Raw genomic sequence first — 27,283 nt, forward strand, 5'->3', positions numbered from 1 at the left:
ACTTTGTATATGTTATTTATTTATGTATTTATTATATACTTATTCAATTTTTATTGTTTTTATTATCTGTGACTTGTCACTATCATTTTGCTTGTGCTCTGACAAATTCTGTCACCAAAACAAATGCATTGTATGCTATGTGCAAACATACCTGAAGGTCTTTCAGATTCAGATTCCCGTCTGTCTATACAAACATACACATGAAATCTCTTCAACGTCTCAAATATTCTGCATGTCTTATTTTTGTGTACTTTTATTTCTCCTAAGAATTTTAGGAGAAACATAAAAAAAAAATGCTTATACTAAAAATGAGAGATAAATCCTATTAAAATTATTGAGGAAAAATAAATAAATACAACAAAACGGCATAGCATAAGCTATTTAGTAAGATTTTAAGGATTTATGTATTTACACATAGCCTATGCAAAATAATTACACAAATGGCACCTGTTTTATAGACTGCTATAGCGTTACTGGCAGATTGTTTTACTGTTTCACTATTTAGGTCTTCCCTTTTTCTGTTGCTGCTGCTAAATATCTATTTAATCGCTCATAAATCCCATAGGGGGTTTTATTAGGCTATATAAGTAGTCGTGTGTATGTTGGGAATCCGAACAGCAGGATGACGTAGTGGAGCTCTCGCTCAGTCCTCCCTCACATAGACAGCAGAAGTTTGAGGCGTCGCGCAGATCGTTCAGAGAGCAGAGCTCGCCTCACACCTGTTACACGGCAGCTGAACAGAGGGAAACTTTGATTCTTACTGTCACTCACCCGCGAGATATTAACCGCGTGACGATTCCTGCACAAACCGAGCTCGTATTATAATTTTACAGTTTTCTCCCTCGCTTAAGATCGAGAAGTTCAGATCGTGAGGCGCTACTTTGCAGCGACACCGAAGCGATGGAGCCGTCCGTCATCCCCGGTGCCGACATGTCCGACCTCTACTCCATTAACCCGTTTAATGTTACTTTTCCTGACGACGTGATGGGTTTCGTTCCTGACGGGAAGAACTACACCGAGCCCAACCCGGTAAAGAGACCCTCGGGAATCATCATCGCCATTTCCATCACTGCTCTTTACTCCGTTATCTGCGTTGTGGGACTCTTGGGAAACATCCTAGTGATGTATGGAGTGGTCAGGTAAGCAAGACAAAACAAATCTATCTCACCCTAGATTATGAGTCTATTAGGTTCTTTTTTTTATGGTCAACTGAACCATTTTCCAGTTATTACCTTGCAAAAAAAAATAAATAAAATACTTCAGTTCATCAAACACAGTTTAAGACGATGGCCCAGTAGTAATGCATGTTGCCTCATTACATGGGGTAAGTTGTCAAAAAAGGAACCTGCCTATAGCCTATTATAAGACTATTTAACATGTAAACATTAAAACAATTACATAATGCAAAGGTATTCATGAAACCTGCCTCGAATTGACATTTTGAATCATAATCAAAAAATAAAATAAAAATAAATATATATATAAAATATATATAATAAAAGAAAAATATATAAATAAAATATTCTTGAGAACAGTTCAACAACAAGTTTTGACCCATACAAAGGTTTTTGTTTATTTATTTTTTTATTTATTTTTTGCTATTGCTAAAAATATATCCCAGCGACTTAAGACTGGTTTTGTTGCATTCATGCATTTTGGCTTTTGACTATAAACATTATAGTTACTGCTGTGACAACTTGCCCCTGGTCTCTCACTTTCTGTGTTGGTTTGGTTGTATTAAATTAATGTGTAAATCAGCCATTTTCCAAAGCACTGTAGTTGAACCCACAGCATGCAGGTCATGCATTACTTTACTTCTGTAATTAGTTGCATGCCTTAGATTATTGTCATATTTTCTATTCAGATTGTAGTGAGCAGGATGGATGAACACAAATGCTATCATGTATTGATCTGTAGTCCAGTCCATGACTGTAATAGATGTGCTCCTCTCCTCATGTTAATTGGGTTGCTCATGAGTGACTGTACTAGAGGTCTTTTTATTTGTCAAATATCAAGTCTTGAGAGAGGAGATTCTCACTTCTGTGGTCCTGATGAAACCATCTAGGGCAGGAAATGACCTCATTTAAGGACCATCTGATGGAAATAGAATTTGGGACATAATCATGGCCATCTCAAGAGACAGCTCAGCTCATAAATTTGTGCACCCTAATCCATTTCATTCCAGTGTGTGGCATTCAGATGTGATAAAATATCTCTCTGTGAGGTAATAAATGCTCTTTGTGAGTGGAGGCAAAGATGAGGTGCTTAAATTACATTTCTAACCTCAAACCTTTAAACTAAAGATCTATCAAACACCTTTCATTCTATTACAAAAGGCAGTTTTTAGTGCAAAGTGGAATATCATTTTAATTCATAAGCTTGAAGCTGACAGCCACAGCGAGAGGCTTCAAGTCGCCGGCATGTCTGGAAAATGACATTGTGTAAAAAGGAACGGCAGCAGCTGTGGGTCGTCACTATGACAGTAATTGTTCTAGTCTCCTGATACTGAGGTGCTTCTACACAGACAGCTTTAATCAACATACTAATTGAGCGCTAATTCTTCTCTGCCTCAAAGTATAGAGTCGAGCTTAGCTTTAATATGAGGTGCTTTCACTTTGAATAATTAGAAAATTATAAGTTGCACAATTTATCAGTGTGATAAAGATGTATTAAGAGTGCAGGGAAAACATAAACAACCATTATTAAGACTTGTAATTTATCAAGATTAACTTGATTATAGTTAATCTTATTACATCTGAATTGTTCATATGAAGATTAAAGATACAGTATTAAGACCTTGAAAACCATGTTTTTGGTCAAATTGTAGTTTCCTAGCAAAAACAAATTAGTGTTAAAAACTATAATAAATTTACAATTAAATTAAATAATCAATAAATAAGTAAAGCAGAATTGTATTGAATGTAAAAAAAAATGAATTAAAATGTATTTAAATGTGCAATGTACAAAAATGCGCAATTTAAAAGAACTATTACAATAAAAAACTTTATTTTTAGTTTTTTAAATATATTTTAAAATGTAATTTATTCCTTGTGATGCAAAGCTGATTCATTTCTGAATGATTTCTGAAAATTCAGCTTTGCATCACAGAATAAATTACATTTTAAAATATATTGAAACAGAAAAAAAGGCTCTTTTAAACGGTAATGATGTTTATATAAATCTTTAATGTGATATTGTTATTTTTTTATTGATAATATTTTTTACTGTATTTTTTATCAAATAAATGTGGCCTTGGTGTGAATAAGAGACTTATTTCAAATAGTCTAATGATTTTTTTAAGTTTTTCAAGTAGTGTGTATTTATTTAATTTACATTATAATATTTATTTATTTACTTACTTTTGTCTAAAAAGACAGTATTTTCCTAAATGCTTACCCCAGAGTGTTCAAAATGGAGTAGCTTACAAGATGGAAACAGAATCATAAGTGAATCTGTTCCTTATCATTCTGTTCTATTACACCGGGGGAATTTTTCTTTTGTGGAACTACAGTGATTATTTTTTTTAAATTCCAATTCTGTAAATTCCTCTTTCTGTCATCTCAATTCAAATTCCAATTTAATGTCCTTTGTGGTGTAACAAATTCAGTTTACAAGAACCTTATTTTATACTCAACCCTGCTTCAAAATGTTCCCAATATTTGAAAGCTCTTCTTTCACAGATGCAGTGCCTCACCGGAGATAAGAAGAAATATACATAGTCATTGAAGATTCAAGATTCAAGATTTTTATTCGTCACATACAAAATTATATATAGCATATATAACCAGCAGTGAAATGTGAGTCAGGTCCGCTCCATGGACAGTGGAATTATTAAAGAAAACAACACGGATGAAAATATACATAAATATAGCTATGTAAGAATGAAATAAAAGTAAACAATAAAAATGTAAGAATAAAATATAAAAAAAGATGTATATTGTAGAATTAAATATAGAGCGCAAAATAATGTGCATGAAAGTAAACTGTAGTCTTAAATATTAATATATACAGGGATGTACAATGTGCATATTAATCTGAAAGTTGTGATGTGTATTTGATGTGACATGGTCATGCTGCTGCCATTAGATTTTTCTGCTGTCTGTTTCAATGTTAGGTTTTGTCTGTGTTATTATCGTGTATGTTGTTTTGTACTGTTTTAATGCATAAACTGCTTATATGCCTTTGCAATTTCTGCTTGTTTGTTTGTGCTTGTCTCATTTGTGTGCCACATGTTTGTATGTCTTATTCCATCTTGCTTATCCCTGTTGTAAATATAATTGTATTGTTTTTTATTTGTTGTATGCCTTTTAACAACTGGCCGGGGACTACAGCTGGAAATTAGCCGTAGAGGCTAAAGCTGCTCTTTTCATTAAAAGGGATTGTCCACGTTATTATAAACTAATAAACTCAAACTCATATGTGCATTATACTGTAGTCTTAAATATTAAGATACACAGGAATGTACAAGAAGCAAATGTGCAAACAGGGTGACACTGTCAGTGTGTCTATGTGAGGTAGTGACAGAGATGTATAAAGTACTAGAGACCCAGACTTGAGTAAAAGTACAAGTGCTCTATCAAAAAAATGACTTGAGTAGAAGTTGAAGTGCTCTTTAAGCACCACACTTAAGTAGAAGTACTAAAGTATTCAACATTTTTTGTACTTAAGTATTGCAAGTAGTCTATTTGAAAATTTACTACTCAAGTACTGAAAGTAAAAGTACAAGTATTGTGTTATGTAGTTATTAAAAAAAGTAGTCAAAAGTTTGAACATATTGTTTTTACTATTTCAAATGATTAACCTAAAGGACAATCACAATTCCTTTGACTGTAACTTTTTGTAAACAAAAAACAGATTAAAGGGTTAGTTCGCCCAATTTGCAAAATTATGTCATTAATAACTTACCCTCATGTTGTTTCAAACCCGTAAGACCTCAGTTTATCTTCTGAACACAGTTTAAGATATTTTAGATTTAGTCCGAGAGCTCTCAGTCCCTCCATTGAAACTGTGTGCACAGTATACTGTCCATGTCCAGAAAGGTAAGAAAAACATCATCAAAGTAGTCCATGTGACATCAGAGGGTCAGTTAGAATTTTCTGAAGCATCGAAAATACATTTTGGTCCAAAAATAGCAAAAACTACGACTTTATTCTGTCTTCTGTCTTCTCTTCCGTATATGTTGTAAGACAGTTCCAAACAAAGCAGTTTGTGATATCCGGTTCACGAACGAATCATTCGATGTAACCGGATCTTTTTAAACCAGTTCACCAAATCGAACTGAATCGTTTTAAACGGTTCACGTCTCCAATACGCATTAATCCACAAATGACTTAAGCTGTTAACTTGTTTAATGTGGCTGACACTCCCTCTGAGTTAAAACAAACCAATATCCCGGAGTAATTGATGTACTCAAACAGTACACTGACTGAACTGCTGTGAAGAGAGAACTGAATATGAACACCGAGCCGAGCCAGATAACGAATAACAGACTGACTCGTTCACGAGTCAAGAACACTGATCTATATATATAACTTATATTATAGATCAGTGGTCAAGAACCGTTTCTGTCAGACGTGTCCGATTCGAGAACCGAGGAGCTGATGATACTGCGCATGTGTGATTCAGCGTGAAAGCAAACTGACACACAGAGCGCATGAACCGAACTGATTCTTTTGGTGATTGATTCTGAACTGATTCTGTGCTAATGTTATGAGCCCAGGTAAACCGAAGGCTTGCAGTCAACGCCAATGACGCCATAACATCGAGCACAAAAGAACCGGTGAACTGTTTTCTTCAACTGGTTTATTGAATCGAACTGTCAGAAACAACTACTGGTGATTCGAAAACCGATGCAACCGTTTCTTGACTCGAGAACGAGTCATTATCTGGCTCGGCTCGGTGTTCATCTCTCTCTTCACAGCAGTTCAGTCAGCACGCGCAGTCTTCTCAATTCGCTCAATGATGTGCCAGCTTCATCAAACCTGCCATCTACAGTTCTGTTTATAATGGAATGATTCGTAACATTTTTATAATTGTAACGAGTAACGATGCAGCACATAAAAAAATATCGGAGTAAAAGTATTAAACTCATCGAAAATATGTACTGAAGTAGGAGAAAAAAATAATACTCTAGTAAAGTACAGATACCGCCTTTTAGTACTTAAGTACAGTAGTGAAGTAGTTCTACTTCGTTACTATACATCTCTGGGTAGTGAATGATGAATATCTCACTGATAAAGTGTACATTAAGTGGAAGCATGAAGATGTTAAGAAGCTGGTTTTGAGTTTAGGAGCCTGATAGCCTGGGGGAAGAAACTCCTCCTGAGTCTCTCGGTTTTTGCCATCAGGCTACGGAATCGCTTACCAGATGGCAGCAAAGTGATAAGATGGTTACTGGGGTGGGTGGAGTCTTTGATGATTTTAGCAGCTCTGCTTCTGCAGCATTTGAGATAGATGTCCTGCAGAGAGGGGAGAGCAGACCCTGAAATGCGCTCAGCTAAGTGCACAACTCTCTCTGCAGGGCTTTGCAGTCTTGACTGGAACTGTTCCCATACCACACTGAGATACACTGAGTCAATACACTTTTTATAGCCCCAGAATAGAAAGTTTTCAGGATTGCTGGTGAGACCCTGAATTTCCTCAGCTGTCGCAGATGGTACAGTCTTTGCCTGGCTTTATTAACCTGTGTTTGAATGTGAGTAGTCCAAGTCAGGTCCTCGGAGATGTTTACAGCAAGGTACTTGAAGCTGCTCACCCTCTCCACAGGGGTCCCGCTGATCATAAAAGGTGTATAGGGTTGCTGCTGTCTCTTCCTGAAGTCCACAATCAGTTCTTTAGTTTTGCTCACATTCAGAGAGAGACAGTTGTCCTGGCACCATGATGTTAAGTTGTCCTGGCACCATGATGTTAATTTCTCTACCTCATCCAAGCATGCGGTCTCATTATTGTTGTGAATGAGGCCCAGAACCACAGTATCATCAGCAAATTTGATTATAGATGTGGAGCTGTGCGAAGACACGCAGTCATGTGTGTAGAGAGAGTAGAGCAGGGGACTCAGGACACAGCCCTGTGGGGCTCCTGTGTTCAGGGTGATGGAGCTGGAGGTGTACTGGCCTAGATTCACCACTTGAGGTCTGCCGGTGAGGAAATCTAGAATCTAGTTGCATAGTGAAGAATTCAGGCCGAGGTCTATGAGTTTAAAAGCTAGCTTTTAGGGGACTATAGTATTAAAAGCTGAGCTATAGTCAATAAATAGCAGCCTTACGTAGTTCCTGTTATTGCTGTCAATGTGTGTGAGAGAAGAGTGCAGGATGTGAGAGATGTCATCCTCTGTGGATCTGTTTGGGCGATAGGCAAACTGAAGAGGGTCCAAAGTATCCAGTATGGAGGAGCAGATGACATTTTTAACCAGTCCCTCAAAGACCTTCATGACTATTGATGTGAGGGCAACTGGACGATAGTCATTCAGACAAGAGGGTTTATTGTTCTTAGGCACAGGGATGATGACAGATTTTTTTAATGAGTTGGGAACCACCGATGTAGCAAGAGACTCATTAGCAGTAGTACCGTATTTTCCACACTATAAGGTGCACCTTCAATGAATAACCTATTTTAGAACTGTTTTCCTATATAGGGCGCACCGGAAAACTTTTAGTTTTACAATTAATTTTATTTTGTACATTAGGGTGATATCAGCTAAATTGGGCCACTTTTTGGTAAATCGTTTGGGATAATAATACAGTACCATATGTGCCTATTCCATGTGTATTTGTGATTAATAATGACTGTTTTTGATATTTGTGTATTGAAATTATGTAATAAAATATAATTATTTATACCCTACAGTTCTTGAAACATCAGTTGTGCCAACTTTTTTTGCATGAGCAGTTTCAGGTACAATGGGCCAGTCTAACTGCAAAAGGAAATAGTAATTTATCATCAGTTTTAATTTTAAAACAACTGCTTATACAGTCAAATACCATTTAAACTACATTAAACAAACATATTCATATGTGCCATTAAAAAAATACATTTTGGGTGCAAACCCACATATTCAAATGTGCAATTAAAAAAGTCCATTTTGGAACAACATAGATCAGTGAACTGATGTCTGTTGTGTGTGTGTGTGTGTGAACAAGACATTTAGAACGATATGTGCAAATTACAAAGATTCACATTCAAAATTGATAACTGATTTGTGTGTGTGTGATGAAAACATTTTTCAAACACAGTCTTTGCAAATGAAACCATCGTCATCACAGATACAGTTGGATCACCATAGTGGGTGTTGCAGGGTTTGCAAGGTGATTTGCTTCTCTTGCCCTGCTTTTTTTACCTTTTGGTTGCTTGATGCCCAGGTACTTGCTGGCTTGTTTGGTTGCTTGCTGTATGACTTGTTTGTTTTAATATATTCAATGTGTTGCTCACTTGTGAGGTTATATGATGGTGGCTTCACTCTCTTTCTGATGGCCCTCTTCCTTTGCGGCACTGAGATCAAGTCAGTGAATGTGACCGATCTCACAGACTGAACAGAAAAAACAAAACAAAAAGAGCCTATGTTATTGTAAGAAATAGAATAATTATTTGGTGTACATTTTATATAATTAGGGAATAAATGTGTGTGTGTGTGTGCGTGCATGAATGTGCATGCGTATGTTTGCGTGAGCATGCATGTGTAACATGTCATGTAGCCTAAGTTTGAATAGAATAGAATAAAATATCACTTACTGTGGAGCTGGAAGGTCCCTCATCCTGGGAGTGGGTTTCTTCCTGTGGTGTGAACTGATTGAAGAAGTCATTATCTTCTTCCGGTACATTCTCCAACACAACCTCTTGAAACACCACCTTCTCATCTTCTGGGAAAAAGTTCAGTGGTTCCACAGGTAGCAGGGGTGTCAGGGAAGTAGAGGACTGAGGTCTGGCTTGGTGGATCGGCAGGCGACTGAGGTCTGGCTGGCGGGTGGGAGGGCTGATGTCCAGAGAGCAGGGCTGATGGCTGGCGGGCAGAGTGGGTCAAGGTCAGCAGGGGTGACCATGGTCCAGTGGGCAGGGGTGGGAGAGACTCTGGTCTTGTGGGCGGGGGTAAGAGGCACTGCAGTCTTATGGGCGGGGTTGGGAGAGACTGCGGCCGTGTGGGCGGGGTTGGTAGAGTGGATGGTAGCACTCTTTTGGTGGTCTTGCTGGGTGCAAAAGCAGTCTCAGGGAGAATATCTTTATTGAGAGGGAACCTTCCTGTCCCCCGGGACCCTGCCTGGGCATTTTCAATAGTGGCAGCCTTTGCCCAAGCCCTGCTGAACACCGCAAAAAACTCCATCCTTGACAGCTTATGCCCAGCCATCATCCTCGTCCACTTCCTCCCTTCCTGGTCCCAGTGGTGTTTCAGACTCTTGAAGAGGGCCTTGGCCGCTGGTTGCAGTGCATGGGTTGTTTGGGCAGGGTAGCACATGATGTGCACATTCTTGCTCTTCAGTAGTTTAACCCTTTAGAACCTAAGGCTAAAATAGGCCGTTTTCACTCATTTTGGTTTTTTGAGTATAAAATTATAACACAATGTGGTATATTCAAGTGCAAGGTGTCATTGTTTTCAGAAAAATAATTGGCTTTCAGGATATTACAGTTATTGTACATTATAGTGTGTGATGAGATAGCAAATACAATTTAAATAGCAAAAAAAAAAAAAAACGAGTAGAGATTTTACTGCTTTTTATTAAGAAAAATCTGAAAACTCATGAACGAAAGAATCTAATGCCTCAATCTTGAAAAAGGAACTATAATACATATATACAAGTCTTTTTGGGACACTGGTTTGCAAAGTGTTCACTCAGGAGCCATTTGTTTTACCCCAGTTCTACAGGCGATTTTTGGATCCTTCAATTCAGTCTTTTTAATGTGATGCTCTCTGAAGCAGTTCCTGTCTAACTGCAAGCATAGTCCCACATCACATTCCTGACACTTCCATGGGGTGCTCTTTTTGCATCGTATGCAATGACGCAGACCCATGCTGGCCCTTTGTGAAAGGCCCTGAGTGTCACTCACATGAACAGGTAGATGATCGGCTCTCTCTCTTGGGCTGCCATCCAGGGGAACACCTGTGAGCTGAGCAGCAAGCAACTCTTGAAAGTTTTGCCATGTCATGTGTTTGTCATGGTGAATGACACAGCTCTTTGTGCAAAATAAAGCTGTTGGTCACTGCAATGTCCAGGAAATGCTGAAAAATGGTCATGTACCACTTCCGTGTTTTATGGTGCATCGAATTTGTTCCTAGCATCTGGTCAGAGGTGTCAACTCCTCCCATGTACTTATTGTACTGCTGAACTGCTGTTGGCCTGGGAACAGGGACCATCTTCTTTTTTCGCCCATCCTCTGTTGTCATCCATCTTAGCACAGTTTCTCCACTGTACTCTGTGTGGATAGTTGTGCACATGGAGACCTCCCTTGTGTCCATCCACTTCACAAACAAAAGAACATCCTCTCTGATCCAACGAATGGAGCCTCTTGGTGATCTTTTGTTCAGGGCATTGTTTTTGGTTGAGGGAACACCAACTCTTCCTTCTCGATAAGTTCCACATGTGCCAAATCCCAGCTGATGCAGATGTCGAAAGAGGAGAGGGCTTGTGTAGAAATTGTCACAGTAAATCACATAGCCTGACCCCAGGTAGTCTCGATTCACCAACGATGTGACAACATCAAAAGACAGGCCTTTCCCAGATGCAAATTTTGACTTCCCAGTATACATTTTGAAGTCAGGGGTGTAGCCGTTGACATCAGCTAATACAAAAAGTTTTATGCCCCACTTAGTAGGCTTGGCCTTCATATATTGCTTGAAGGATATCCTGGCTTTGGTTGCAATCATCCTCTCATCAACAGAAATGTGCTGTCTAGGGTGGTAAATAGACATGCACCTGTTCCTCATAATGTCCAATAGTGGTTGCACTCTGTGGAGACAGTCATATTCCTCTGTGCCCCTTTTCTTGTCATTTTCTGCATCTTCCATTGGATCACTGATGTGCAGATTGCAGGAGATTGCTAAGAAACGATCCCTGGACATCACAGTTGCAGGAAAAGGAACATGAAACAAAGTTTTCTTCCTCCAGAAGTCCCTCACTTTTGGCAGATCCATCACACCCATGTAGAGAAGCAGACCTATGTACTTCTTCATTTCTTCAGGGTATACATCAGCCCATGAGAATTTCCTACCCCTCTCCAGATTTCTCTCTGCATTCTTGTTTGTGTTTGCACACAAGATGTTTATGACCTCTTCGTCAAAATATTGACTGAAAATATCAATTGAAGACATTTTTCCAAATGTGAGTGGAGGCTGCACTCCATGTATTCTTTTAGGAGTAAACCTTGGAATATTGGGCACTATATCAGGATCTGCCTCAGTGTTCCATCTTCCATCATGTGATACCGGTGAGAGGCTGTGCGATTCCTCACGGCCATGAATGCGACCACGGCTACGGCTGCGACCACGGCTACGGCTGCGGCCCTGGCCACGGCCCATCTGAGGTGGGGTTGTAATCGATGTGGATGGCACATTTGCTTCTTCGTAGGAAACTGTAGAAGCCACACTGGAAATTTTTTTATAAAAAGCATGTTACAAACTCACTATATATTCATAAAAATACTTTTCATTATAAAGCAATTTATTAATAAGAGCAAAATTAGCAAAAACTAATGTAACAATAATAATAACAATAATAATACAATAACATTGAAATAATAATAAAAATAAAGTCTGCAGTTGCTTACACGCATGCACACACATGCATGTACACACATTCACACACACACACACACACACACACACACACACACACACACACACACACACAAATACACACCAAAACATGCAGATATACACATGCACACATACATGCATTGATGTACACACACCTACATAAACATCTTGTGTGCAAACAAATAAGAATGTGGTGAGAAATATGGAGAAGGGTAGGAAATTCACATGGGCTGATGTATACCCTAAATAAATAAATAAGTACGTAGGTCTGCTTCTCTAAATGGGTGTGATGGATCTGCTAAAAGTGAGGGACAATTTTCCAGCACTTCCTGGACATTGTAGTGACCTACAGCTTAATTTTACACAAAGACATGCATGTACACATTCACACACACATACATGCACATACAAACATACACAAATATACTGATTTACACATAAATGCATGCATGGACACACACACACACACACACGCGCGCGCATGCACGTAAACACACATTCGCACACGCACATATACATATATATATATATATATATATATATATATATATATACACATACACACACACATACACGCGCACACATTCACACACACAAACAAATAGATAAACATAATGCACACATGCACGCACGCACATACACACATGCACAGTGTACACACACATTCGCATACACACACGCACCTATACACACACACCTACACACACACAAACACACACACACACACACAGATATGTGCATGTGTGTTCGCACAAACATGAACGCATCCATGCACACGCACGCACCCACACACATACACGAGCAAACATGAACGCATGTACGCACCAGGGACGTGCGGTCAGGGTAGGCAGGGTAGGCAGTGCCTCACCAAAGGAAATGTTGACATTACATTTATTAATTCCAAGAGCTTTATTAATTCACCACATTATTAATTGCATTAATTTTATTCCAAATATTATTTTTTGTAACAACAATTTTAAGAAATACTCATAATATACTCATTTTGCCATTGTTTGCTCCTAAAAACCGTTGTTTCATGCAGGAAATTCAAAAGCCATGGCCATTGAGGCAGAGGTGAGCCGTGCGTCTTTGGTCCATAGAACGTAGTTTAGGTAGATTTGCGCATGCGCAGTCAGTTCTCATGCTGTCTTGAATTATCAACATTGAGGCAGAGACCGAGCTTGCTTCATGTCACGTGATCTACTCGCTCTCACTCAATCCGCGCGCTTCCCGAATACTAGCATCTAGCGGCGCCCGCGAGTCCGCGACTAGCATTGTCTGTCGTCATGTCAGCCTAGTTCGTCGGCTGTGGATATTTGGATATTATGAATATGGATATTAGTTACTTAAAAAGATTTTCAACATTGTCCTATGAAGAAAAAAGAGCTGTGGTCACCTACAGCCGTAACAGAATGGAGCAGAACAGACTTTCCTCCTTGGCTCTTATTTCCATTGAAAATGAGAGACTCATGAAATTGAGAAATACACCCAACAAAGAGGACTTTTACAACAAAGTAATTGACATCTTTGTCCAGAGGACACAGAGACGCATGGACTTCATCTACAAATAAAAGTAAGCACCCCATTTAAACGTAAACTATTCATTTATTTATTATTTTTAAAACCCTTATATTGTGTGTGTTGTCTGATGGTGGGCTATAGGCCTGCTTCGCGCTGACACCAAAATGTTATCTTCCATACCCTGCGCGCCGTCACGTCCAGGGTTCTAAATTAACTTTTTTGATCACCAGCCAATGTGGCTGGTAACTTTCTAAAGTTACCAGCCAATCAGAATTTCCACTAGCTATTTTTTTTTCTCGGTAAAAATAACAAATTATGAGTGCCAATGAATGCATTTGATCATTTTATTAACATTGTTGGCATGAAAAACACATATAAAGTACAATGCATACAACAAAATATACACTGACTCAAATTTAAAATGATTAGTTCCCACCATGAAATTGCTTGTTTTGTTTTTACTTTCGTGTAACTTACATGAGGCAATCCTGACAAAGCATTACGACATTCTTGTGATCAAACACAAGCCATTCATGACCCGTCAGCCATTTGGCATTACATTTTCTTTTCTTTGTTTCTCTGTCCGTAATACGGAGGCCCGCACGTCACCTGTAGGAGAAAAAAATCAATCCGTGGCGAAGGTTTTGCAATCAGTCCCCTCAGTTTATAAACCGTACTCACGAATTCATAAACTGTTCCCTCAGTTTAACAAATCGTGCCCACGGATTCCCAATCCGTGCGCTCAGATTTTGTAAACCGTACCCTCGGTTTTTCAATCCGTACTCACGAATTCATAACCTGCGCACGCTTTTGCAATCCATTCCCACGGATTTGTAAACTGGCACGCATTTGGGGCTCCACCCCCACTGGCAGATTCATTTCTGTTTATTAAACATTATTTTTCATAGTACCTATCCAACAAGACCACGATCAGCATTCACAAAATAGTTTTCTTTTTAGCGTTTATTTTACATTAATCACCCATAGGATAAGACACAGCCGCCTGTGTTTTATGGCCAAAAAAAATAAACGCTAAAAAGAAGAAAATAAGGGTAAAAAGCAATACAAAACAAATAATATGCCGGTTATGTTTTCATTCCTTTTCTCTCTAACTGAATGCAATGTTATTTTTGGCCTAATTATTTAATAATAACATTAACAGTAAAGCATGCATCTAACTCCGGCAGGTGGGGTGGGGTGGATGGAGCTTAGTATAATAAAATCACAAAAATAAGTCTTCATGTTAAGAAAGAATTGTAGGCTACACAAGCATTTCCAAAACTGTCAAAGGTTATTTAGAAATAAAGCAATTCATGAATTATTTTATGACAAACATTTTTACTGTCTTGTAATCATTTATTTAGCCTACAAATTAAAATTATAAAAAATAACTTTCTTTTTATTTTTATCATTATTATATATTATTATACAGGTTATGCATAAGAAACTTTAATCCAAAACAATTTACAAAAGAGGAAAAGTAATTACTCCAGAGTTAGTCACAATGGCAGGTTTATTGTACAATAATAATCAAGTGCTATTATAAGATTATCACAAATTTAACAAGATTTTGATGCACATCTTTCTTATTAAGTCTTTGTATTCCACCTCGTACTACACTTCATAGAGAATCACTTAAGACACTTTGCTGTAGACCCATTCCACATAATAATATTCATTAAAACTATATGTTAACACGTAGGAGCTTGCTGCATGAATCTGTGAGTACGGTTTAAAAAATCCATGGGAACGGATTGCGAAAGTGTGTGCGCAGATTATGAATTCGTGGGTACAGATTAAAAAACCGAGGGTGCGGTTTACAAAATCTGAGCGCACGGATTGGAAATTCGTGGGCACGGTTTGTTAAACCGAAGGAACGGTTTATGAATTTGTGAGTACAGTTTATAAACTGAGGGGATGGATTGCAAAACCGTCGCCACGGATTGATTGTTTTTTCTCCTACAGGTGACGTGCGGGGCTCCGTAATATCCTCATCCCCTGCCTCGTTCCTCTTTTCGCCCCCAGAAATCTATCCCAACCACCGCCGCATTTAGTTTAATCTTTTTGGACTAGCTGTAGTTTGTTTACTAAGCGTGCAGAACAACCACCCAATAAAGCATTACAATAATCTAACCTTGAGGTCATAAATGCGTGGATTAACATTTCTGCATTTGACATTGAGAGCATAGGCCGTAATTTAGATATATTTTTGAGATGGAAAAATGCAGTTTTACAAATGCTAGAAACGTGGCTTTCTAAGGAAAGATTGCTATCAAGTAGCACACCTAGGTTCCTAACTGATGATGAAGAATTGACAGAGTAACCATCAAGCCTTAGACAGTGTTCTAGGTTATTACAAGCAGAGTTTTTAGGTCCTATAATTAACACCTCTGTTTTTTCAGAATTTAGCAGTAAGAAATTACTCGTCATCCAGTTTTTTATATCGACTATGCAATCCATTAGTTTTTCAAATTGGTGTGTTTCACCGGGCTGCGAAGAAATATAGAGCTGAGTATCATCAGCATAACAGTGAAAGCTAACACCATGTTTCCTGATGATATCTCCCAAGGGTAATATATAAAGCGTGAAGAGTAGCGTCCCTAGTACTGAGCCTTGAGGTACTCCATACTGCACTTGTGATCGATAGGATACATCTTCATTCACTGCTACGAACTGATGGCGGTCATATAAGTACGATTTAAACCATGCTAATGCACTTCCACTGATGCCAACAAAGTATTCAAGTCTATGCAAAAGAATGTTGTGGTCAATTGTGTCAAACGCAGCACTAAGATCCAATAAAACTAATAGAGAGATACACCCACGATCAGATGATAAGAGCAGATCATTTATAACTCTAAGAAGAGCAGTCTCAGTACTATGATACGGTCTAAATCCTGACTGGAAATCCTCACATATACCATTTTTCTCTAAGAAGGAATATAATTGTGTGGATACCACCTTTTCTAGTATCTTGGACAGAAAAGGGAGATTCGAGATTGGTCTATAATTAACTAGTTCTTTGGGGTCAAGTTGTGGTTTTTTGATGAGAGGCTTAATAACAGCCAGTTTGAAGGTTTTGGGGACATGTCCTAATGACAATGAGGAATTAACAATAGTCAGAAGAGGATCTATGACTTCTGGAAGCACCTCTTTCAGGAGCTTAGATGGTATAGGGTCTAACATACATGTTGTTGGTTTAGATGATTTAACAAGTTTATACAATTTTTCCTCTCCTATGGTAGAGAATGAGTGGAACTGTTCCTCAGGGGGTCTATAGTGCACTGTCTGATGTGATACTGTAGCTGACGGCTGAATGGTTGCAATTTTATCTCTAATAGTATCGCTCTTAGAAGTAAAGTAGTTCATAAAGTCATTACTGCTGTGGTGTTGGGAAATGTCAACACTTGTTGAGGCTTTATTTTTCGTTAATTTAGCCACTGTATTGAATAAATACCTGGGGTTATGTTTGTTTTCTTCTAAAAGAGAAGAAAAGTAATCGGATCTAGCAGTTTTTAATGCTTTTCTGTAAGATATGTTACTTTCCCGCCAAGCAATACGAAATACCTCTAGTTTTGTTTTCCTCCAGCTGCGCTCCATTTTTCGGGCTGCTCTCTTTAGGGTGCGAGTATGCTCATTATACCATGGTGTCAAACTGTTTTCCTTAACCTTCCTTAAGCGTAAAGGAGCAACTTTATTTAAAGTGCTAGAAAAGAGAGAGTCCATAGTTTCTGTTACATCATCAAGTTGTTCTGAGGTTTTGGATATGCTAAGGAATTTGGATACATCAGGAAGATAACTTAAAAAGCAGTCTTTTGTGTTAGAAGTGATGGTTCTTCCATACTTGTAACAAGAAGTAGAATTTACAATTTTGGCTATATGAATTTTGCAAAGAACTAAATAATGATCTGAGATATCATCACTTGGCTGAATAATTTCAACACCATCAACATCAATTCCATGTGACAGTATTAAATCTAGAGTATGATTTCGACAATGAGTAGGTCCTGAAACGTGTTGTCTAACACCAATAGAGTTCAGAATGTCTATAAATGCTGATCCCAATGCATCGTTTTCATTATCAACATGGATATCAAAATCACCAACTATTAAAACTTTATCTGCAGCCAGAACTAACTTGGATGTAAAATCACCAAACTCTTAAATAAAGTCTGTCTGGTGCCCTGGTGGCCTGTATACAGTAGCCAGTACAAACACAACAGGGGATTTATCATTAACATTTGTTTCTTTGGATAATGTTATATGAAGTACCATTACTTCAAACGAGTTATACTTGTAGCCTGCCCTCTGAGAAATCCTAAAAAACGTTGTTATAAATTGAAGCAACACCTCCACCTTTGCCTTTTAGACGGGGCTCATGTTTATAACAGTAATCTTGGGGGGTGGACTCATTTAAAATAATGTAATCATCAGGTTTTAGCCAGGTTTCTGTCAAACAGAGTACATCTATATTATGATCAGTGATCATATTATTTACAAAAAGTGTTTTCGTAGAAAGGGATTTGATATTCAATAAGCCAAGCTTTATCATTTGTTTATCCATATTGCTTCTGTTTTTTATTTGTTGAACCTCAATTAAATTGTTAATCTTAACTTGGTTTGGACGTTTTTTGTATTTTCTAGTTCGGGGAACAGACACAGTCTCTATAGTGTGATATCTAGGTGAAAGAGTCTCTATGTGCTGAGAATTAACTGACCTCTGTGACGGGAGGCAGCTAGCAGACGGTCGGTTTAGCCAGTCTGTCTGCTTCCTGACCTGGGCCCCAGTTAGTCAAGTATAAACACTAAGACTATTTGCCATATTTCTAGAGAGAAGCGTATACGACATAAGTGTGTGAAACAGTGGTATTTCAAACTGAAACACGGAGTCTGTGACTATTTTACTCACATTTATCATAGATTCATCAAAAAGATTCATAAGCATCACTTACCAATCCACATCTGGGTCAATGCCACCAGCATACGCCTCCTCAACATCTGAATACACAGACTCTGGGTCCGAAGAGTCATGCTCAGCCTCCACCCAGGTGTCACCAAAGATCAAATCTATCGCCTCCTCCCTTGTAAATCCTGATTTTTTTTCATAGTGCAAACGGTTGGTGAGTTATGATAACATGAATATAGCATGGTAAATTGTGTCGGCGCCGACACGTTCGGTTTTAAAGGGTTAATAAACTCCAGATTATAAACATGGCTACTGTGGCCGTCAAGGAGGAGAAGGTGGGGCCTGGGTCATCCCTGGGGAGGTACTGAACGAACATTTGACCCCACTCCAGAAAGAGGTCAGAGGTAATCCAGCCATTGTCTGAACACCTTACACTGGTTTTCTCCGGGCATCCCTGTAGCCCCTCAGAACGAACATGCTTCCCCTTAAAAATAATCATTGTTCGACTGTATGTGCCTTCTGCATTGAACGCTGCCAGACAAGTCATTGTCTCCCCCTTCTCTCCGGCACACACCTCCACACATGGCTGGCCAACCTGTCCAATGACCTTTGTCGAACTGAACTGGTCCTGAAGCCCAGACTCGTCGCTGTTTCATATATGTGACGGTGTGCCCTCAATACCCAGCTCGACCAAAATGCTCTAATACTGGTTAAACCACTGACTAACCACCTCTTTGTTGAGTCCAGCAGCCCGTGCTGCAGACAGGACCTCTGGCTTGCGCATCTCAAGGTCTTTAGAAAGTTCTGAAACCAGTAATATCCGGCCCTCTCTGCTGTCTTGGAGAAACCAGATATGTTGTTCTTGGCTGCAAAATCAAAGGCCACTTGCTGGACATCACGTTTTGTGAAGGGAAACCCCCTCTGCGCCAAGGTCTTGAGGGTGGCAGCAAGCTCCCTTTCCCCTCATCTGGAAGGTAGGGCTTCCGCCCTGACGCATGTTCACTGCCAGTCACCTTTCCACTGATGCGTCTTTGCAGTGTGGATTGCGGCACACCCCATGCTCGTGATAAGAGGTGCACACTCCCTGTAATTCCTTTCTTCACTCCCTGTATTCATCCAAGGCCCCCTTCATCCTCTCCTCTTTCCACAGATTGTAGTTGTTTGGCCTTACCTTCCCTCCCTGTTTTATCTTTGTATCCTTTCCTCTTTGGTCATTGCACCTCCTCTCTTTTCTCTCTTTCTGTCTCCTCTCAATTCCTCTGCATTCCTTTAACCTCACATGATCTCTCACTTCCTGTCTCCTCTGCTCGTCTCCTCTCTCATTCTTCCTCCTCCTCTCACTTCCTCTCTCTTTCCATCTCCCTCTCTCCTCTCCTCTCCTCTCACTTCCTTCTCGTTTGCCATACTCACTGTAAATAAAATATCTACTACCATTATTACTGTTGGGGGGGCCATGGTGAGTGTGTGTGTGTGTGTGGGTGACACAGATGATGGCCCATTTTAGCTGAAACCATGTGGCCCATTTTACCTCAGTAAGTTAAGGTAAATTGGGCCGCCAAGAAAAACATCACTTTTTCAAAAAATATGTTCCTATACCAAACAACATTATTTCTGATTGATGCCATCAAGACAGATATTATGCATAGTTTTTTTATGTGCATGTTTTTTTTTATAGATTCATCATCCTTACAGCAACCATAAACCAATCAAATCACCTGTTACTTGTCAAGCAAAGTTATGACAACAGTTTGAAATCCTTTGTAGTCATTGGTTCTAAATTCCAGAGGGGCTGGGACCCCCAAACCTTAAATGGCCCATTTTACCTGATATCACCCTAATTAAAAAAAAAAATAGGCTACTAAAGAAATATAAGCTATAACCTAATGTTTTTATGTGGTTATTTTGTTTTTCATAAATTATTTTCAGACATAAGCAGACTTACATTACATTACGAACACATAAAAGCGCACACTTTGGCAGAATTCAATTAAAATAGTCATCAACAGCTATTAGTTTGGTAAAATTGAAAGTGCTTTCCATATTTGGTTCAACATAGGCTACATTTGTGAACGCACATTTTCTGCAATGTCACGTGTCAAGTCATGCTCCCGTGTGCGTCTTACAGACTGCATCTTAAAGCCTGCGTGCGCGAGTCCGCTATGGACCGCTAGGTAGGCGTGACGTAAAAATCGCCATCGGAGAGCCTCTGAGCAGACGACCGCGCGGACAGGTGCGCGTGGTCAGTAGGCTTCAAAAGCACAATTGCACATGTTCAGGTAGTGTGATGAAGCCCATTGCCAATCGAACCTGTGCAATCCATCAATAAAGAATATAAAGACAGCTATGTGCAATAATTCTGGGAAAATGTTTGTTCACATGTTTGTTCACATTGGCTCCTGTAAGAAAGAAACCTAGGTGCCAAATTATTTTTTTAGGTGCAACAAAATAAACATGTTTGATTAATTTATTATAATTATTATTATTATTATTATTATTATTATTTTATTAATATTTGAGACATGTAGAGATGAATGCTTTCTTGACATCGGCTTAACATGCTTGACTGCTGGATTGTCACAAAGTAAGGACAATTTCAGCTGTTGTTAGTGATTTAAAGTGATGGTTCACAAGAGAACAAAATTTATCTAAATTTTACTTTATATATATATATATATATATATATATATGCATGCATGCAAGATAAAATCTGATGTCATGTAAGCTGTGAATAATATCTTTCACATTTAACCTCCACTAAACTGAAAGTGGCGAGTTACATTTGTATACTTTTTTTTTTTATAATAAATATTAAAAATAGTTTAATTACATTCTAACTCACTACAAGGGAATGTAGTAAATATAATTGTAACATGGATTCTTAAAATGCATGTAATTAGAAAATATCACACACTGGCATTACATTTTCACACTGGGCTCTGTAAACAATCATGCTTTTGAGTTGAACTTTGACATTCACAGTTTTTGTCATTTTTGTCATTTTAAAAGCTTATTTATACACACACACATTATATATATATATATATATATATATATATATATATATATATATACATATATATATATATATATATACATGTATATATATATATATAATAAACATACTATAAACGATAAACACAAATGAAGTAATATTTTTCTTTTTTCATCCAAGCCAGATCATTCCATTTTCTCATATATGTTATTTCCTTCCACCCTCAATAATGCAAATGAGCAGTCTTGTGTTGATAGATTTAGATGAAGATAAAAAGTGAAGAATGCAAGAGCCTATATTGCACTGCCAGTTTTTCTGGACAATTGCTCTGGGAAAAGGCATGCGATTTTTTTTTCCTTTAGAGCTCTTTCCATGGACTAAATGTGATTCATAGACAGTTATATAACTGCCAATTACCAGGGAAAAATCTAGATCAAACTGTCTGCCTTGGGGATGACATCAATTTATTTATCATTAATTTAGTCTGTGATAATACTCCTCTCTTTTGGGAAATTACATTGTTCCAGCATTTCACAAAATCACCTCCACCCACAACCTGTGGTCTGTTACACAATTCAGCATATTATCGGCAAGATATGAGCTCTGCATTTCCACAACTAATATAAAATACCAGTTGCGTTTGTGTTAAGAATTGTAAAATGTTACACCTCATTAACCTGCACCAGGCTAGATTAAGTCACGTGTGTATTGTATACTATAAATTGAGTTTCAAAAACAATATACCTAAATATTTTCTTTTACATTGTGCGATTTTTTAATACTTTCCACTTTTCCAATAACACTAATACTTTCCGATCATTATCTTCAGTAAGTATGAAAACAGGAAAACAAAGCCAAAACCTGGATACTTTAAGAAATTTAGAAATCCTGGCCAGGACGCATCCTGGAAAAATGGCAAAAAAGGTCACCCTAGTTTATTAATTTTATTACCTGATATATACACAATACGCAAATGGTGATTGTGTGCTGTGAAAGCTTTGAAAGTGATACAAAAATAAAGTAACGAAAATAAGAGTAATGCAAAAGCCTGCCACTCCCACTCCCACAATTCTTTGTTGTGGCTTCAATTTTATTTTGGACTTGAGACACTGATTTTGCAAGCCACTCAAAATCACTGTCTAATACGGGAAATTTTGAGTCAGATAAAAAAATCTGTGTTTTGTTGCTTAATTCAAAGAGACAAGTAAGCACCCTGCCTGTTGAAAGCCACTGTACCTCAGTCTGTAAAAGAAACTGAACATGGTCACTTCCCATTTCATTACATAGAAGTTGAAACAAAAGTGACTGAAGTGACTATATGAAATTGACTATTGTAACAGCCTCACCTAAGACAAATCTGAGATCTGGAGGTATCTTCCTGGTAGCTATTGCTTCCAGATGTAAACTACAGTGGATGGAGCTCATGATTGGAACAGTAACAATAGGTTACCTTCACACAATGACTCTGTTCCGATTCCCCACCATGGTTCTTACTCTGTCTGTGCTCAGACCCACACATTTAGACCAATCTATTCCATATGAAAAAATAAATGTATTCAAACATAAAATTTACAAAGAGAAGTACATTGAAAAGGTTTGCTTTATCGGTAGATTCATCCAACTGTAGTGAAGTGAAGTGACATTCAGCCAAGTATGGTGACCCATACTCAGAATTTGTGCTCTGCATTTAACCCATCCAAAGTGCACACACACAGAGCAGTGAACACACACACACTGTGAGCACACACCCGGAGCAGTGGGCAGCCATTTATGCTGCGGCGCCCGGGGAGCAGTTGGGGGTTTGATGCCTTGCTCAAGGGCACCTAAGTCATGGTATTGAAGGTGGAGAGAGAACTGTACATGCACTCCCCCCACCCACAATTCCTGCCGGCCCGGGACTCAAACTCACAACCTTTCGATTGGGAGTCCGACTCTCTAACCATTAGGCCACGACTTCCTTATTCCCTGTAGGGCATAAAAGGGACTCTCTTGAATGTTTTTAACCAACTTCTGAGTTATATCATCTGCCATTTCATTTATTCTTCTCTACTGTTTTATCTGAAAGTGAATTCAGATTTAACTGCTTTAAATCTGAGGTCTTTTCTCCACCCATCATGCCTGAGGACTCCACCCATGGATTTGGGGCCTTTTCTCCACCCGTCACGCAAACCAGTTTGTTCCAAAACTTAGTTTGACAAGACTTCTGAGCATACAACACAGATCGGTAGCTGCCCTTTCTCCGCTCCCAAACATGTGAAACCTAGGTAGACACTGCTATATTTTCTTTGTTTAGATTTATTTTGAGTCTTTTCAGTGTCAGGCTTACTTTTAGATGAAGAAACATCTGTATTTGTCGTTTTCAGTGATCCAGTCGACAGCAATGTGTCCAGGCTTAAATTTGTCATGGCATATATGCAGCAAAAATATGTTAAATATAAATAAATTATTAAACCAGTCAGCGAGCTTGAATAGTCAACGCTTCACATAAGTTTGGTGTCGGAAATGGCATCAAACAGTTTATTATTAAATTCTCATTATTTAATTATAAATCAAATTATGATATTTGATTATGACATTTTAACATATATTAACAATATTATTATTTCTATTAATAACAATTGACAGCTCCCCACCAATACTGTTGAAAACCACTGGCCTAGCCTGTAACAGGTAAGTTATTTTGGGCATGTAGCTCAGGCTTTTGGCCAAATGGAATATCATCACTAACAGCCACAGAGGTGCCCTAAGGGGCAACTCCCATGGCTCTGTAAAGTTGGTACTTAATGCTCGCCTTGGTGCTTAGCATGCACTCCCCTCAACATAGCAGTAAATGGACTGCATTTATATAGCGCTTACAACAGACCCCATGGCCATCCAAAGCACTTTACAAGTTGCCTCACATTCATCCATTCACTCACTCATTCAAACACCGACGACGGTCAGCCATGCAAGGCACCATCCAGCTCATTAGGAGCACCTGGGGTTAGATGTCTTGCTCAAGGACACCTCAACACTTGGTCAGGTGGAGCCGGGGATTGAACCACCAACCTTCCGGTTTGTAGACAACCTGCATGGGCCACTGAACCACTGCTGCCCACCGCCCAATGCCCAGTGTGGGTTTTGGGAACAGCTTGGTTCCCTTGGAAGGGAACGTCTCAGGTTATACATGTAACAATGGCTCCATGAGAAGGGAACGAGAAACTGCATACTCTTTTCTTAGCATGCCTTGGACACAAGCTTCAGACAAAGAAACAAATGTGTTCTATCGGCACCCTTTTATACCGTGGCTGCACCGGAAGTGATGTCATAGGCTGCCATAGCAACTGCTAGAGGATGTAGTGTCTCTTTCCCTTTTTAAGGAACCATGGTTACATGCATAACCTGAGATGTTTTCACTAACTGCATAAAATTAAGTGCCAGATTTACTTACAACTTGCTCCAGCTCAAACACTCTTTTAGGATTTACTAAAGTCAAGCGGTGAAGAAATAGCGCTGAAAAGGCATGGACACAGTATTTTCGTGCCTGACCTTTTTGAAAATGCATTTGTAGGAGTTACCCTTCAGACGCAAAATTTATTGGAGAAGGGTATTAAAATGGATCACACAAAGTGATTTACTAATACTTGGACTCATCCAATTACTGATATTTTCACTATAATTGAAATTATCTTTGGACGGGAGTGCTGTTCATTCAGTCACCAACCTACATTTCCTGCAGTGTGCAATGCGAAAACAGTTGGACCAAAGTCCATAAGGGTTCTCAGACACTTCTTTGTTGGATTTGGAACCAAATATTTTCTGAAACGGTATCACTTTATCCAGTAAAAGGATAGACAACAGATCCTGCAGTACTCCAAAGAGCTGGTTAGCACATGTCCTTGGTCCATCAGCCCACACAGAATAGCCCAGTACTTTCTTACCCTGTTGTTGAAGACACACAAGCAGTACACTTTTTTGAAAAAGTGACTAGATTAATCTCATTAGCTTGTTAGTAGAGACAAAACATGCAAAACATGAACTATGTGTGCAAATGCCAATAAGCTGAAGAAGAAAAAAAAGGATATATATATATATATATATATATATATATATATATATATATATATATATATATAGCAAAAAACAGGACTTTCTTGCTGCGAGTGCCAGTACCCACTGTGCCATGTCAATTCTATAAACCACATAGGCAACAAGTATTAGATGTGTCCTCACAAACTCCTCTGTTGTTTCTGTGTCTGCAGATACACAAAGCTGAAAACTGCCACGAACATCTACATCTTCAATTTGGCACTGGCAGATGCTCTGGCCACTAGTACACTTCCTTTCCAGAGCGCCAAGTATCTAATGAACACCTGGCCCTTTGGTGAACTTCTTTGTAAAATTGTTATAGCCATTGACTACTATAACATGTTTACCAGTATCTTCACCCTCACTATGATGAGTGTGGACCGTTACATTGCCGTGTGCCACCCTGTGAGAGCACTTGAGTTTCGTACCCCCATAAAGGCCAAAATCATCAATGTGTGCATCTGGATTCTCTCTTCAGCTGTTGGAGTACCAGCCATGATCATGGCAGTTACCAAAGTGACAAACCAAGGTGAATTTGTATTTAAAAGCAATATTTTTAGAAAGCAAATTGTATTTGTTGGAAAATGTGTCTTGATATAACCAAGCAATTAAAAGTTAACCTTCTTCAAAATCTAATAAAAATGTATTTCCTAACAGGTGCAACTGTCTGCATGCTGAAGTTCCCTGAACCAGACTGGTACTGGGACACAGTGACAAAGATTTGTGTGTTTATCTTTGCATTTGTGGTACCAGTGCTAGTGATCACAGTCTGCTATGGTCTGATGATCCTACGTTTGAGAACTGTCCGTCTTTTCTCAGGCTCAAAGGAGAAGGACAGAAACATGCGTAGAATCACTCGAATGGTCTTGGTAGTGGTGGCTGCCTTCATTATCTGCTGGACACCCATTCACATCTTCATCATTGTCAAAACACTTGTAGACATCAGCCAAAAGAACCCCTTTGTGATTGCCAGCTGGCACCTGTGTATTGCACTTGGCTATACCAACAGCAGCCTTAATCCTGTCCTCTACGCTTTCTTGGATGAGAATTTCAAGAGATGCTTCAGAGACTTCTGCCAACCTTTCCGAACCAGAGCTGACCAGAATAGTCTTAACCGAGCCAGGAATGCTACAAGGGAGCCAGTGTCAGTTTGTGCATCTTCAGAGGCAGGAAAGACACCAGTATGACTAGGCCTGGAGAAGATCCCAGGGGGGTCCCAGTCTAGAAGAGTTCAGCAGGACCTGCAATCCGAGGTAACTCAAATCTCCACTACTGAATTCTAGGTACAGAATGGAAGAGACACTTCCTACATCTTGGAAAGCATATAGCTCCACAGTACTCAATACTATCTCAAGTTTTGCATATTCAGAAGGTAACCAGAGAAACTGAGTTGAGCAGCTCCTCTCCTGCACCATTTATTACGTATTATTGTGGACTGGCTGTAGTATTCTTTTGGAAGAAATGCTAACACAATGATGAGCCCCTTCTGAGCCCAATATCCAAAACAGGGTAATTAATCAAGGTCTGGTGGACTTTCAGGGACTGAAATCTTACGGGTTCTGAGGATATAACCCAATTCTGAATGAAGGACCATTTGCTGCAAGTCTGTAAACAATGGATGAATCAGTTCCCTGTGAGTGAAAATAGCTGCTGGTACATCAAAAATGAAATCCAAGACAGGCTACAAAAGCAAATAGTGAAGATGGGGTTCCGTTTGGAGGAAACTGGCTCAAAAATTATTTTCATCTGTTGATTATATATTTAATAAATCACTCTGTGTAGCGGACAAGCCTTGGGGAAATAGAAAAAAAACTAAAACAAACATGGGAAAGTCATGTAAAATCTCCCCTCAAATGTCATACCCTAGTGATGGAAACTCTTGGGGAATGATGGGGAAATATGTCTTGTACCAGAATAGATTGCTGTAAGACTGGAGAAAACTGGAGAAAGGTGGTATGTTATGACATAAAGACCAGAGAACATATGGTTTGAACCTGATCCTAGCAATGTGGAAAAATAAATCATGGAAACAATATTGATGGATTATTATCCATTA

At 38.8% G+C, this 27,283-nt stretch overlaps 1 protein-coding gene across 1 annotated transcript; it reads left to right on the forward strand.

The window, feature by feature from the left end:
• The first annotated feature begins 658 nt into the window (after positions 1-658).
• Positions 659-26,816, forward strand: LOC132104788 (delta-type opioid receptor-like). The gene is made up of 3 exons (XM_059510327.1): positions 659-1,139; positions 25,401-25,756; positions 25,885-26,816. The coding sequence occupies exons 1-3, from the start codon at positions 901-903 to the stop codon at positions 26,412-26,414; spliced, it is 1,125 nt and encodes a 374-aa protein (XP_059366310.1). The 5' UTR covers positions 659-900; the 3' UTR covers positions 26,415-26,816.
• Positions 26,817-27,283: the final 467 nt, after the last annotated feature.

The sequence above is a fragment of the Carassius carassius genome, chromosome 25 (assembly GCF_963082965.1).
Source record: "Carassius carassius chromosome 25, fCarCar2.1, whole genome shotgun sequence".
Classification (NCBI taxonomy): domain Eukaryota; kingdom Metazoa; phylum Chordata; class Actinopteri; order Cypriniformes; family Cyprinidae; genus Carassius; species Carassius carassius.